The 16,401-nt window shown below is 39.3% G+C and overlaps 2 protein-coding genes across 4 annotated transcripts in view; one reads left to right on the forward strand and one right to left on the reverse strand.

Moving 5' to 3' along the window:
• The first annotated feature begins 958 nt into the window (after positions 1–958).
• On the forward strand, positions 959–15,256 carry BTLA (B and T lymphocyte associated). The gene is made up of 6 exons (XM_085304915.1): positions 959–1,056; positions 9,956–10,267; positions 11,469–11,504; positions 12,683–12,820; positions 13,683–13,729; positions 14,849–15,256. Exons 1-6 carry the CDS (start codon positions 969–971, stop codon positions 15,227–15,229), a joined length of 1,002 nt encoding a protein of 333 aa, XP_085161041.1. The 5' UTR covers positions 959–968; the 3' UTR covers positions 15,230–15,256.
• The window catches only part of CD200 (CD200 molecule), a 51,968-nt gene continuing 44,874 nt past the window's right edge, over positions 9,308–16,401 (reverse strand). For all 3 annotated transcript variants that reach the window (XR_014895839.1, XR_014895838.1, XR_014895840.1), the window contains 2 exons: positions 10,204–10,458; positions 9,308–9,605 (listed from right to left, as the gene is read on the reverse strand). The gene's annotated coding sequence lies outside the window, so the exon portion shown is untranslated. The remainder of the gene's footprint in view (positions 9,606–10,203; positions 10,459–16,401) is intronic.

Genomic DNA, 16,401 nt, shown 5'->3' on the forward strand with positions numbered 1-16,401 from the left:
TAGATGTCTTCGCTATACAGAAATGCGACCTAACGCAGTYGGCACTACTGGTTTACTAGCTCCTTTTACTTCATAAAGGCATTTTATTCTTCCCTACTTTCTCTTTGTGACTGTTGTAGTTGCATTATAAGAARCAATAATGGTTGTATACAAAGCTCCTATTCAGCCTTTGCTTGTTTCTAACTTTATGAAGGGCAGAATTTTGGGGAAGATTCTGCTAAATGGTTCCAATGTTTTAGAAATATTTAGATGTTTCAGAAAGATGTGGAGGGGAAAAAAAAAGCGTCCTGGGCATGCTGAAAAAGAACCCACAAAAAAAAACCAAGCCTGAATTACTTAGCATTTCATAACAGAAAGCCAGGACTTGGAAATAGGGGAAGCAGTCATGTCTCATACTCTGGATTATTGTAAATTAATGCCAATTCAAGCTATTCAGACAGATGCGTTTCTGACATTTCACAATTTCTGAATAGTTGGTTCATTCAGCTTCAAGAATAGCTTCATTTTTAAAAAAATATTATTTGAAATTAAATTTGAATTCAAGTAACGCAAGAGAAAAAAGGTAAAACAGTATTTTGTGTAACACTGGTGTATTGCTGCTTGTGAACTGAAATTTCAATTGTAGGAGTACCTTAAGAAAAAAAAATGCAGCTGTGCTTGTTGCACTGTAAAGGGAGCCAGAGGAGGCTGAAAGAGATGCTTTGCCTCAAACTGCAAAGCAGTTCAGAGATGTGAAATGATTAAGTGGTTCGTGTTTTAACCACAAAAAGACTACCGAGTAACCCATCTGATTTTTGCATAATATATTGCTTCCCCACCCCTTTCTGCGCCTTCTTCACTGAAGGAACTAGAGAAGGGAATTGGCTCAGACATGCACCATGGGTAAAACCTAACAGGATGTAAGGGGCCATCCAAACTGCACTTCTTCAGCTCGCGGGAACCTCTCCCATCTGTACCATGTCCAGCAAATGAAGGGTCCTCCAGTCATGTTTCTGAAAAGGATTTTGCCACACATCCTTCTAGTAACGCTGGCTCAGAGCAACTATCAGGTTTACGGTAAGATGCGGTTTTGAAACCTGTCTTTAGTGACTAAAAATGGAGGGTTGAGGGAACACAAGCCAAAGGAACGCTTAACGTACTTTGGAGATAATCTATCTTTTTAATCAAATCAGGAGTCTCTGAAATGATAATAAGATGATAATGACAGTAATTGGGAAATATTAGGTTGCTCTCTAGACCAAAACTCTAGTACTTGGGGACAAAACACATCTTACTCTGTAGCCAAAGGCTCTGCCTTCAGGGGTTTTCAAGCTTCTGCTTGAAATCCAGGAATTCTGCYAGCTCCAAATTGGATCTACTTTACAATCGAAGTGTCCTTACCAGATCATTTAGCACCCCTTCAATCATTTAGCTTAACATAGTCTATTTTTCATCCCACTTTCAACTTTGAAAMTCCACAGTTTTTAAATAGACAGGTTCTCCTAGCTCAGATTGATACGAGGGCTATACTGTGTCCAGTTCACTCCTATATTGATTTTACAATGGAGATTGTTTTGATTCAAGTTCTTCCATGCTATTCTCATGCAGGAGCCATAAATGTTCATTTTAAAAGTGGAAGGTGGTCACACAGAAGGGATGATAGCTACGGAGAGATGGATATGCTCAGCTGCTGTTGATTCATTTTAGGTACATCAACTGATAAATTATAAAAGTAACATTTGTTATAAGATACCACTAAGGTTACACAAACAATTGATTGGAATGGGGAACGTGARTCTTAGTTAAACATGCATGAATAACACTAATAACATATAGCACCTTGCACGCCCCTTGTTTGGATGAATAGAACACCTTGCYGATACTATAGGAAAGGTTAAATGAACTTTCAGTGCTCCTGCCTGGGCARGGAACCCCAAACTTTGGGTTTAAGAGACACGAATTCCCTGGGTCAATTAGATGCAGCTGTTTTTAATGATGGTGTAATCGGAACTCAGGCTGAACCGCTTCACACTGGGATTTCAAATGACTGATCCCTCTCAAGGAGGTGTATCCAGAGCTGATAACTTCCTTCATACCTTGCTGGAAGTCGGTTGTCATCTTAAAAGAAACAGCAGTTAACTTCTTGCAACTTCATTGTGTCTGTTTTGTTAGTCCCTCCCTCATCACCTGTCTGTGTTATCTAGTACAAATCACCAACACAAACTCATCTGCCAGGTTTCTAGACCCTGCTCTTCAGACACAAAAATCATTTCTACCATGATGCTCACAATATCTATCTGGTTTACAAAGAGCATAATCTATTTCACTGAGTTTTATCCCTTGATCTACATCAAAAGTACCTGAGGCCCTGTGAGAACAATTTCTTCCTCTATTCACATAATAACTGCAAATATCAGTATCATATTTTTAGGCATATTACAGAGAGAAAAACTTTGCAAGYCAGTCTTTACAGAATCTTGGTTTAAGTATCTGTATTTTTAATGYATTTATATTTTAGCCATAAACTTTTCAAACTTGCATGTTTTTTACTTTGCTTAGAAGTAAACTGGAAGTTGAAGCCAAGCTGCTTAAGCTTTGCATGATGCCAGTTTACACAAAGTTTCTCAACTCCTACCAGAAACTCAAGCTGACCACTCACAAATTTTGCACAAGGAGTTAATAACAGTCAAATCTTTGCTAAATTAGGGAAGGAGACCAAATACATTTAAGGTATTACAAGCAAACGGACTTCCCTTTGCTATTATGAATATATTTTCAGCCCAGTGAAACCTTGTCTCCTTTATAACATGCAAAAAGAGGTAGTTTCCCCCTAGCCTGACAAACGGTTGTTGTTGCCATCTGGACAACGTACATAAAGGAAACTAGGTGTTTTGTGTTGTGTTAATATTGATGAAAATAAAAAGCAGTGGACCTCACTCAAAGAAACCCCAGCYAATCACTACAGATATGTGCATGCAGGCAGATTTATGGTGAACATAGTTCAAATAACACCTTTTCTATCACACCTTGTTGTCAGATAGTCTACAAATTCTAATATTCATATAAATAAAAGAAGTCGGGTTTCAACCATCAAAACATAAAGGCACCCGTTTTCTGCACTATCACAGCTTTCATCCTCAAGTAGYTGCAACAAATGACGTAACCATCAGCTACCTCAGCAAGCAAGCCGGCTTACAACYGCTACCACTGCCGGAGGCAAAAGAAAAGCAAACCCTTCACTGTACACAATCCAAAGCAAATATGTATGCCACACTGCTGCATCTTTAATAAAAGATGAGAAAAATTAAGTGRTAAGAACCAAAGATAAAGTTCTGTTAACAAAAATGGCTTTCTTTAGGAAAAAAAAAAATCAAGTTACGATATGAGTATGTTGAATGACTAAGAGAAAACTCTCAAAGGTTTCTCTGAGACCAAAAACAGTCCAAAAAAAGCCTATATCCAGGCATCACTAGAACGAGCATCTTTAGTGCTTCTTTTTCTAAATACACCTCCCTAAATTCAAGGGGGAAACATATTTTTCCATTAAATTTTCCCCCCCATACCTTTTTTCTCTCTCTTTTTCTCCCTTCCCTCCCTAAAGTTAAGAGTCATGAAGATGTTAGGACTAAACTTGAACCTCCAAATAAATTATAGGACAAAAAATAAACCAGAAAGTGCATTAATCCGATTAGAAACTTCAAGGAATGTTGCAGCTGAGCTAAAGCCATTGCTAGCACTTCACTGTTCATAGACAGAAAAGTAGGATTCAAGACTAACTGTAGTCATTTATTTTTCATGACTAATTGAAATTTTATACCTCAGCCATTATTTACCTTGGGGAAATCATACCTATCACTTGAATTCTAACCCTTGTTCCCTTTTAATATGGGAGAAAAAATTAAAAAAAAAAATTGCCTCTGAAGTTTCAATTAGCAAGTCTTAGTTCACTGGGGATTTTTTGAGTTCTTAGATGATCAGGTGTGAATGATACACCTCTTTAAATTTAAAGATCAGAAGACTCWTTTTTTTTTAGCTATTATTTTTCTACTAACGAGTTGAGATAGATGAAGGCAAAGCCATCTGCGTCAGCCTCGTTCCATTTGCTTAGTGAATCATGTCATGAGTATATTTTCTCCAGAGCATAAAACAATGAGATAAACTTCAAAAAATGGGGKTTTTTTTAGTAATAAAAAAAAGTATTGTCATGGGTATTTCTCTATTGCTTGAGTTCTAGAATACGTACTTTCATTTGAACAGCTATCCTAGCGAAGCACATCACAGAAAAATTTCCCAGCCTTCAGGAACCAGTGCAGCCTATCCAGAAATAGGCTCAGTTTATTTAAAAGAAAACTTGCTTTTAGTCAAACTTACTGAGGACTGTAAATTTGAAGCTGCTAGATAAAACTTCCACTTTTATCCTCTTGAAAACCCCACAGAAATCCTGATCATGACCACCTGTACGTAATATATTGAAAACTCAAGCCTTGCTTTATCATCCTGAGGTAGGTCTTACTTTCAGGCCTCAGTTTCCAAGAGTGTTACGAAAAGCATAATTATATTCATCCCAGAACGTGCTTGCACGCACAGAATATAGCTGGCCACCAATAACGCCCCTAATATTGACTTCTCCTAAGCTACAGCGGGCAACAGACAGGAAAAATTAAAATACGTTGTCAGAGGAAAYGTATGCCAGACCACGTTCAAGCTCGGTCAACAGTGGAAGTTTGTGGAGCATGTCCCTCATTCTAACACCCACCAGCAGCAGAACACAAAAGGTTCTCTCTCCCCATGTGCCTTCCATTTTCTTATTAAAAGATTCCCCTCGTTGTCTAGGGCATCATGGTTTATTCTAGAATTTAAACCTCCAGATCTTCAGCTCTGACATCTGTTACTGCTGAAGAGTCCTTACAGGAAACCTGTGAAAGATATTTTTAAGTTTCCCTTAAGTATTTGTRTTCTGTATAAAGAGGGCTCCAAATCTCTTTTTATAAATTAATTTTTAAATGCTTTTTATCCACKTAAGATCTTTTGCCAAGTTGAATGTGATCTGGGAGAAGGTAGTGAGAAATTCACAGCACATTCATTATGAACACCAGCATTGAACTGATGAGGGAAGAAAGATAGATTGTAAGTTTCCTCTGTCCCAAGTTTTTAGTTTTTGTACTTCAAAGTAGTTCAAACTAAGAGTTTGCCAAAGCCTGAAAAAAGTGTTTTCTAGCTCTTATTCACTTCTCTTCTGGTAATATTATTTATTCTACAGGGTTCTCAAGTTTCATTACACAGACTAATAAATGGTAACCAAGTACTAGGTTTGTTCCTAGTAAGAATTGTAAAAAATAACAAGTCATCTAGCCACCRGTCACTAGATCGCAAAAGCATGCAAAAGCAACTATAATTATTTTTTCCTGCTTTGATCATTATTTTGTAACAAGTTATAAACAGGACGAAGTAACRTAGGCAGCTTAAAGCACCATTGGTTTAATTCTCTGCAAAGAAGGCTCTTTTGGGGGTTCTGCAGATAGAACAACTTTTTCATACATGCTCAAAGACAATCAGTAGTTTTCATAGCTCTTAGCAATTTGAAAAGATTATTATATTTGACAGATAGGGAGAAAAAAAAATCACCAAATAAAATGACTGCATTTACCTAGCACCCACAGACTGCTTCCAAGGGGTCCACAATCAATAACTAAGAAATTTAAGGCAATATTCAGTAAGCTAAATGTTGGGGGTGAGGGAGACAGGAATCCTGGAAAGGGGAAGACAGGGCAGAAGGCAGTTTCAAAATGCACTAACCTCAACCTTCTCAGTTTTGAGGATAAAACCTACAGAGGATTTATATGCTAGGGCTGATAGACAGCAGGCAGCTAAACACTTTCACCTGTATCAGCAGCTGGAAATGAAGGCTAGAATCACCAGTGTATGAGTCAGTGCCAAGCAGACTTCCATCTGAAACAGCCTCTGAGGGTCAGCTACACAGGAGGACTCTACTGCGCAGATGTCACGGGCAGGCAGGGATAACACTGGGTTAAGCAGCAAGCACAGTGAAAGTTTTCACGCATGCAGGTCCCAAAACTCCATGATATACACTATAGGTAACCTCTCAGAGAAAGTGAGGGACATTGGACTCAGGCTCGCTAGATAGCAGGGGATCAGTTCTACTTTGGTAACTTCTTATCATTTTACCAAACCTGATTATATTGGAAATACTCATAAGGTGAATAATCACTGAAGATGAAGGAGCAAAACTGTGGCACATATTGGCACAGGTTCTTGAAAAAAAGGGGGGGGAGACACATTATTTATACTCACCTGAGAAACAAATTAGCATATAYTATTCCAACTCTCTTGAAAACATACTATGTAATCAAAAATCATATGGGTAATCTCAGCCCCGATGGATGGATTTTCTTTTCTTTTCTTTTTTTTTTTTTTAAAAAAACTTAAAACTTCCTGCACTACTACACTACTACCAATGAAGTTAGGGAGGGAAATTTGTTGCTGCGGTATCAGTCTGAGTACRTTGCACCTGCTCTATTTAGGTCTTTCATCTAAAGAACAAGGATTACACAAAAACTACTCTAGAAGCATATCCAGACCTAAGTAAGGCTTCTGCTCCAGAAGCGTCTATACCTCCACTCATGGTATGGATGGGGGACAGTTCATACCGTCCTGTACGTCCACTGCCACCCAGCTGCCTCACTCTGCGAGGCTCTGCCACCGGATGCTGGTCTAGGTTGCACTGACCAGTGCAAGACAAACACCCTTCAGAGTGCTACCTCACACTGACTAGCATATTTTCCTTCCTAGTTTCCTGCATATCTAATGTCAGTCAGAATTTATCATGGGGGTTAGTGCTCTGTTCCAAGTAGATGCCCATAATTTGCTAAATGTGTTCAGATGATTCTTCCAAGACTGACAGTGATTTGTAGCTTGTCATAAAAGTACCAGGTGACTTGAAAACAAGGAAAAAGATGATATCCCTGCACTGAAAAGCTTAAGCCTGCAATGAAGTCTGCAGACAGGCCCTTTGCACTGGTTGTGGAGTTCATTAGCAGAGCTAAGCTTCAAATTAGAGAATGAAATACTAATTTGCAAAATATAAGAATGAAAGAGGTACAACAATTTTGTTTTGTTGCCCTCAATAATAATGCTGAATGAAAGAAAGAGCGTCACTGAAATCTGTTTCAAAACTTGGAGAGAAACCAGGTTTTTTGGACTTCCAGAAAACTTCTTTTCTAAAAAGAATTCTGAAAAAATTAAAGCTATGTGGTAAAGTACTTAGATGAAGGACATCAAGTGTTTTACAGTATCAAAAAAAATTAAATAAATAAAAGCCACTTCTGCAGAGACCTGCACATCCTTCTAAAAATACCTGCAATATGGAATTATACCTGAAAGAAGGCTGCAATCAAGGCAAAATCTGAGCAAAACAGATACTTTCTGAAGATTTATTTCCCATAACAGTCATTGCTCAAATACGTTAAATCTCTGCTTTCTAATTAGTTCTTTGTTTCCATTTTCAGACTGTTGCTAGCCACATGCTGCTACTGCAGTATGACTTAAATCATTATGACCTACTTGCCTGAAACCAAACCACACTTTTTTTTTTTTTTTTTTTTTTCCTTCCCTCCAGAAATGGCAAGGTGTAAGTGACAGATAAGTGCTCCTGCTTCACACCTAAAACATGCACTTCAGAGCCATCCTATTCAGGATGGTCAAGCTAGTCTTTTACTATGCTTCTGTAGCTCGTTCAAGCAGGTCTTTTACTACACTTCTGTAGCAGAGATAGTTAATGCTTACACTCCTTCTATCCGTTACAGGATGAACCACCAGCTCTGTTTACCTCCTTTTCCTCGTACTTACATTTCATGAGTTAACTTCCAGTTTTCTAAACTTACTGAAGCTTTCCCTGCCAAGTCTGATTGTTTTTATTCTGTTGTTCCCCTTTTGCTCTGAAGGGTACTGAAAGTATTAAGGTTTCTAGTTCTACTTGTTTATTATCCACACTTCCTCTGTCAATAAAAATACATTGTACTAAGAGCTATTTTCATTCACCCTGGTCATCTTCTGACCTTCATCAAAACACCTGAATTTTCTCTATTTCCCTCTCACCAAAGATTAATTTTAAAATCCCTGTCCAAATGGCTTACCTCTGTACTTTCACTACTCACCCCTCATTGATTGTCACTTAAAGCCACCTGGACTTAGAGAAAGCTAGTACACAAAAATGCTCTTTCCTTTTTTTTCCTCCCCTAAAGGAACAGATTTCACACACCACCCTACCATATTTGAAGAATCCAAYAGCCTTCTAGAACTGCCATCCACCTCAGATGAGGGAAATCATAAGCACCTGTCCCTAACTGGCCCTTGGCACATGTGAGCACAGAAGATACAATGAGAATGCCCTTGAGCTCCTGGTCCCAGCCCACCTGCTTCCAGAGCCCTGTCGCTGTTGCCTAATTGCTCCCTTACGTTCTTTGTAGGGACCCCATAGGTCTGAGCAGAACGGGCTGATGGTCAGAGCAGTAGGGGAGTCTCAACAAACTATCGTTTAAGATCTCAGATTTGGACCCCTGGAAGCAAACACTTCTGCATCCAAGTCCTGTGAGCAGATGAGTTTCTCTACGGCCCTGAGGTATCACAGATCAGAGTTTCTTGCTTCCTCAGTGGCATACAGATCTCACCCTTACGATGAATGATCTCTTCCCTATTATCAAGTTAGTTCAGGCATATTTGATTTGGCAAGATTAGAACAATATTAAAGAATTATAGGTTATATGCAGATCAATACCATCTAATTTATAAACATGTGTTGCTGAAGTCACTTTAAGAAAGTAAACAAAAAAATCAACATAGTAAAGTGTTAGGTCTGCTGTAATGACGGCGATGAACACACAAAATTATTTATGGTGTAGAATAGTAGGAAAGCTGTTGAGGAAAGGCTTGCAAATTAGAGGTTATCTGTATGGAAATTTATGGTCTGGCCATCTCAGGTTCCTGAATATATTACCCATGTATTCACAAGAAATGCTATACGCATGCATAAGAAATCCTGGCTGACTCTGYAGCTGAGATAGTATGCCTGAGACATTCAGTCTCACAACTTATGTGTACTGGCTGCCCTGGAGCCCAGAGGCTCCTGACAGATAGACCCTTCCCCTCTCTGCTCTGTTCTCTCCTCCAAAATACATTTCTTCTACCTACAAAACTTTACTTGAACAGATTTTATCAATTTTTTTCCTACTCCCTTCCATCAGACAGAAGATACAGGTATATCTAAGATCTTTTTCTTTAGACTTTGACAGTGTAGGGAAGTAGGGAGCACTTCAGTATCACATAGTTTTCATTAATTTTATTTAGCCAGAGAAATCAAGGACCACAAGACAAAAGAATCTTTAAGAAAAGGTCGGAACATTCAATACCAAGACCCAGAGTTAAGGTGGTATACAATACCTTACCGGAACACCGAGTTCAACAAAACTACAGAGAAACAAAAAATAAAGATAAGGTGTATTTTCACGAAATATAATTCTCTTCATTATTCCAGTTACAACAGATGTCTACTGAAGAGCAGTCTTTCCTTCTGTAAATTACCAAGAGGAAAACAATGATCTGAAATAAATCTAAAAGTAAAAGAAAAGGTCTGTGAAAAGGATGACACAGAAAATCCTGCCATGTGTATTTTACATATTTTTTTCTCTAAACTATTTGATTCCAAACTTGGCTGAGATACAGGAAAAAAAGGGGGGGGGGAAGAAAATTTCCTATCAGAGTGAGAAAGTGCCTTTTAACAATCTCCTTAAAATGAAAGAAACAATAGTTAGCAGACATTATTGGCTGTGTAAGATCTCCTGAAAGTAGTCAAGGGAAGTCTCAAGCAATGCAAGAGAAAAGACTGTGATTAGTGTYGTGGAGAGCGTATAGCAGAAAAACAAAACCTTAAAATTCTTTTCATGTTTTTCTTCTGTTCTAGGATTTGATGCCACTGATTGTCCAGCTGAAATTCAAGTTAAAAGAAACTCCCAGTACAAAAGTTATCTTGGGAACTCTTTGGTTATATACTGCCCAGTTCATTACTGCAAGGAGAGGCCAGTCATGCAGTGGTGCAAGATAGAAGGGAATGAATGCGTGCTGCTGAAAGAAAGCAAAGTCGAATGGAAGACCAGTAAGAAGTTTATTCTGGAGTTCTTCTCAATTCATCATAATGATAGTGGAACTTACCGTTGTCGAGCAACAGTGGGCACCTTGTCCAGTGAGAGCCATGGAATAAGGGTTATTGTTGAAGGTGAGGCCCCTTTAATACGAATTTAAGGCCYCTTTTAAACATATGAATTCCATATACTGAAAAACTCGTGCATGCGAGAAGGTGGCCTCTCCAAACATGYTTTTTCCAGTGCCAGGGCACTAGTCTGCACCCAGTTGTGCTGGTACCCACCATCTTCTTCATGCTTCAGTTACTACCTTGCTTCCTTGGTACTGGGAAAAGGAAAGAAGAAATTAAATAAATAAAAGGAGGATCTGGAACAGAAAAGGAAAGCCACTACTACTGAACAGGTATTAGTGGATTTTCTGATAATAAAATTTATAAATTAGAACAAAGAAAGACTGCGGAAGGTCACTGTGTTTATATGCCATACAGACTAGACTGGACCCAAAGGGTCATGTATTAACAGCTGATAAGGCCACATAACAGTAAAGAGAAGAAAGCAATTCAAGCCTCATTTGAGAATGATCTCTTCTGCTACAAACAGAAAGAAAGTATAATTTYGTACACCAACAGCAAGAAATCTCCCAATAATCTTAAATGACCTTAAGGAGTTAAAGGCAAGTAAGGCCCTCGTGTTAACTTAGGCAGTTGAGAGGCCAAGTCTGTATTATGGCAAGCCATGTCTGCCCTCCACAGTGTTGCTCTGCAGCTAGGAAGTGATCTGAGCGGTCATAGTGTCCATGGGACTCTTAGCAGCGCAGTTACAAGGTTGTTCTGCTGCCAGTTCTTCCCCAGCAAGCTAATGGGCTCAAAAACCCTGTTCATTGGCACAGGAAATGTTGCAGCAGAGGGAGCAACATCAAAACATAAGGCTRTAACATGCTAGCAGACAGAATACATGCCCAAATCATATGATGCAAGCTTTTTGGCGTGAGAAGAATGGCACAGATCCCTGAACAGTATAATCACAAATACCGTACGATGAAAAAGTGGTGGGATGCATCTCCTTCTGACAGTTATGTGTTCTGCTTATCAGTTTATCTGAATGCCAAAGAGATTTCAAATACAGAATTACTCTGCTAGCAGTGGGAGAGCAACACTTCATTTCCGCTGCCTCTCTCCTCAAAACTACCCTTTGCTTTTTGCATTTTGTTCCGTCCTCCATTCCCCGATCAAAGCAGAGACTTGTGAAGACTTCAGTATGTGGTATGGAAACTACAAATGTGGTGCAGAATGTCAGGCTGCCATTTAATTTCCCTGTCTTGTTTTTATCTTTCAGAAAAGCCTGCAAACATTATGAMAGGTTCAACAGAAAGTAAGTTGTGATTCTTATTTCCTCTTTAAGAGAAGGGAACTAATGAGTATTGATATGAATTTCTGGTTGAATTGTTTTGTGTATTCAAGACAAATCTAAATGCATTGCTAAACTGCTATTGCATATTTCCCACCTGAACAAAATACAGTCTCTCAGGGGGTCAGAGTTTTCAAGCCTACAACTCTCCAGCACCCAGCATAAAAGAGAAAAAGCCAATCAAATCACCTCCTGGCAGTATAAACCACCCTGCTGATTTTACATACACTCTTTAATATCCCAGTGATAAATACAGGTTATACTTACAAAGCGTTAGGCTTTTGCTCATGATTATTGTTCACAATGCAACCATTGTGGACAACTACRCAAGCCCATRTAGCACTCATCCGCTAGATCTGTTCTGTGAGTAACGTCCATGCTTTGTGCACCACAAGACGGCAGATCTCTAAAGCATGCATCAAGAATTTATTCCTAAAAGAACCTTAGTAATAGAAATGAGGCTTATGACTGTCTTTGCCTTTCTTCCCATCTCTCAGTTTGTCCTCTATTTTCATTCCTATGTGCAGGATGCAAGGGCAGTTCCTGCCTTCTAATATGCTTCCCTTAGAAGCCTTGTTCGCTCTCTCTCTCCCTTTTTTTTTTTTTTTAACAAGGTTCTAATGTAATCCAAAACCAAGCTCAAGGTCCAATTCTTAAAAGGGTCTAACTTAAAAAGATTTTAAAGTTAGACTCTTAACATCATTTATCTGTCCAGTGCTGCCATATGCATATCTCATAATAGCACCCATTTCTATTTTCAACCATTATATTTTTTTCACAGTTGATACAAATCTGCCAGAAAGCATCTTTGTTTGCAGTGCAAAGACTAGGGAAAAAGAAGAGGAAGAAAGGTCATAATGGAAATACATAGCAGTTTGGAGCAGTGCTCTCATCCTGGYCCTTATTTGTTTCAGCTGGTCTTCTACCATGCGTCATTCACCAGTTACATTTTTCCATGAACTTTTCCTTCAGTATCTTAATACTCGGTAATCTACCCATGGAGATGGTAATCTCACAGCATGCTGATACTAGTTTAGAGAATGCTTTAGTTACATTAAGAAGCAAGTTGCATCAGAAAGACCGAATGCTCAAATCACTTGTCAAACGTTACTCTRTGCTAATGCATGTTAATACAATTTTAGATACCACTACTATCTCAGAAGATTCCCAAGAATCTGGAAATGACAAGATATTGCACATTATTTATGCTGCATTATCCTTGCGTCTATGTTGTCCACTCATCTTCATATGCATGTTTTGGTTTCTAAGGTGSTACCATGGTGAGCAGTTTTATCATACAGTCTCTTTCTACTGTGTTTGATTCCACTCCTATTTACATCTTAAAGTCACTCAAAGCACTATGAAAATGCTCTAATAATTACCTCATCTGATTGCTGAGATATTCTTATCAAGTGTGGCCATACTGACTTTTTAAGAATTTAATTTATCCCATATACTGTTCCTTCCAGAGAGACAGTGATAGAAGTAAACTAAAAACAAATCAAAAATTAATACTTCATCACAATTGGACATTTTTGTCCTATCTTGCAAATAATCATGTTACAAATAAGTAAGTAGGTGTGTTAGCCCTGTAAATGCAGTCAAACTCTATCCAGCTACTAATCTTTCYTGTTTCAGAGAACTCTTATACAGCTACTATCTTCTAAATTAAGAATGGAAGTTAGCGTTCCCCAAATCTTAACTTATGAGAAATGATTGCTCATTTGCCTATTATAATTCTATGTGTTTTCTATTTTAGGAAAATGAAATATTTTCATCTTCCAAAAAAAATCGCTTTTGCTAATGAGATGGCTTGAAGGTTTTCCATGCCTTTTTTCCCCTAACCAGTTCACTGAATATAGAGAAATTTGCCCAAAGTCAGTAGGAATTTTTCTGCTTTTATTCAGAGGGGCTCTGAGGACCACAGAAACTCATTCTACCAATACAGCTTTCTGTGCGTTTAACCTTTTGTTAGGATGGCTCTTCCCAAATCCAGACTGGGAACAGATTTCAGTTCTTTGAGGTGCACTCAATAAGGCAGGGACTGCTTTAGTAATTAATACTCCCTCTGCGTGTAGAAAGGCACCTTCTCAGTGCTGGTATATTGAAACGTCTTTTTGTTTTGTTTTGTTTTTGTCCCAGCAAAGCAAAAGAGAGCTCCGTTAACCACACAGAGACAAGAGAGCCCGGTATGTTTAAACACTGCTGTAATGCAAAACCTCATCATGTCCTGCATAACCGTGTACTGAGAACACATCTCTGCATARTATAAAACTTGGAGTAGAACCAGAGACAAAAGCAGTGACCTGCTTGGTGCCTGGAGAGCAGGGCTTCCCTGCTGGGAGATATCCTCATGGCTGACCTGAGGGAAGAAACTCAGGGCTTTTGCCACAAATGGTCCTTTAGGTGCCTAAACTCCTATTGAAATGMGATAATTTGTAAGTGCCATTTCAACATGAGTTCAAGCACCTAAAGTGCCTCTGTGGATCTGATTCCAGCTGGCTGCATAAGACAGAAAATGCTCCGCAGACTGAGGCAACTGATTGGAAAGAAAGGCTTTCGTATGTGGCTGCCCTGAATTCACGTGGTTCTGGCAAGCAGTCCCAGGAAAGGAAACAGGCCGAAGGCAGAACGCAAAAGATGGGGCCGGAGCTGATCGCTAAGGGTCACGAGGGAAGCGCTGGGGCAACCACAGGGCACCAGACAGACTGCAGAGCTACCCAGGGGCAAGTCAGAGAAAAGCAAATTAAAAGAGGTATATTTTATGTGGCCAGAAAATGGATGTCGGAAGAATATTCCCCTAGGGAGAGATGAATTTATAGAGGAATTTGAAGATTTTGGAGAAGGAGATTTATTTGGAGAATAGTAAGACAAAAAGGAGACAAACCATAAGATCAGGAAAAGAAAGAAAAGGGACAGTCAGGAAAAGGTAGTTTGGGGTTTGGAGATGAAGATAAGAAAGACTTAATAAGCTTGGAAGGGAAAGCCTGAAAGAGTGGCATAAAAGAGCTTTTCAAGATGATAAACCAGTTTTGTCTTAAGTGAAATCAAGCAAGAAAGAAAAGAAATGGCTGAGTTTGGGAAAGGAAATGGAGAAAGGCCAGAAAGGCAAGAACGACTTCTAACTTTATTTCAAAGATCAGTAGAAAGCCCAGGGATGAGCTATTTCACCTGTGCTCAAAAGCATGCCTCTAGTTATTGAGGCAGTTTTAAAGGGAGCAAGCAATTTAAATTCTTACACATCCCTTCTTTAGCAGGAGCATGAGTGACACCCCAGTGTGCCCAGCGCTGTATTCTGTTTTCTGCAGGTCAGAGGTCCAGCAGCTGCTCCACACCACACTGCTGGGACAACGCAAGATTCAGACGAAAGCTCCTCACTTTACTACTGCTCCATGGTGAGCCTCTGGCAGCTCTCCGATGGCAGTGCAACTTATAACGATGTGCCTCACCGGGATGCTCACAGGACAGCACCTCCTAAGCCTCCTGCTACCCCTTCCATCCCAGCTGCACCTGAAAGCCCAGATGTCCTCGTTTACGCTGCACTAAATCATTCTGCTTCTGCAGAAAAATGCCAGAGAAAGCAGCCAATGGTAGAAAATGAACTTACTGAATATGCCTCCGTTAATGTAAAAAACAGACCTGCCCAGGACTTCTCCAGTCACCCACTTTGCACGCAGTCCCAGGTCTAGCTCCCCTCTGGGACATTGTTCCTTTGTCTCCCGTTACTTCTCTTCGTTATCCTTCCTGTGTTCAGGACTCTGCTTCCAGTCTGACCTGCGTTTGGCTGGGGTTTGAACACAGAGAAAGGGGAGGAGAAGGGGAGGGTTCTGCCGGGWTGCAAACATGTAAAATGAATCCATGAGGAAGGTGATACTGAGCTGCTTCACCTTCTCCTAAATAAATGCTAAGAATGTTTGTTGAAGAATTTTTCTTTGAGGTTTCCTGAATTTTGCTAAGGGAACCCTTCTAAGGWTTGTTTTACATTTCAGTTTACTCATCTCCTTGGGAAGTTCTCTAAATACCATATCATGAATGTCTTATCCTATTACTAATCATAAACAAGTGAATCCTTTTGTTTGTTTGTTTGTTTTTTGCAGGGGAAGGAGGGGGAGAGAGTTATTTTCCTCTAACAAAAATTTCACAAAAATAAAGTTTGAGATAATATAGAAATATAGTGCTCTGATTTGCTATTGGTGTGATGATTGATTAGCTAAGTCACTGCATTTTGCTTTTGTCTCTGATGAATGACAGAAATGACAAATGATGAGCAGTGACAGACCTCAGCTGAAATCAGAAATTTTTGTTCACAAGCACRTGCATGTAACTGTACCATCCTAAGTCTTCCTCCAAATACTGGCACAAAAATGTCATTATGCTTCACACTCAGGTTTGTGGGAGAGAAGATAAAAAGGAGGTAAGAACCAAAGTGCCATTTGAAGTTTGAAAAGAGCAATCACACTCTTCTTTTGCACCACGTACTCAGCTCCAACTTGGATACCATGCATCTGCCCCTGCAAAATAATGGTCTTAAAAAAAATTATTCCTAGCAATATTTACACCAAGAGGTTTACAGTAGCAAATAAAGAGTCTTTAATTTTGCTAAAAATTCAGACCACAGTTGAAAAGGACGGATGTACTGGATGTGCTGGATGTGCTGTTGTCAGGGTGCACACATCGCACTGGATGATTTGCACTTAAGTTAATGGAAGAAAGACTGGCTCCTTTGTGGTCATATTTTTAGTTCGTATTAATCCAGCTAACGCTACAGCTGTTAAAAGAAACCCACTCAGCCTGCTATTTTGATAATTCAGATAGTTTATTATTCTTATGGTACATCTGAGTTCTCCCTGCCTTTGACCTC

This window comes from Rhea americana, unplaced genomic scaffold, assembly GCF_003343005.1.
Source record: "Rhea americana isolate MKP2758 unplaced genomic scaffold, rheAme1 scaffold_213, whole genome shotgun sequence".
Classification (NCBI taxonomy): Eukaryota; Metazoa; Chordata; class Aves; order Rheiformes; family Rheidae; genus Rhea; species Rhea americana.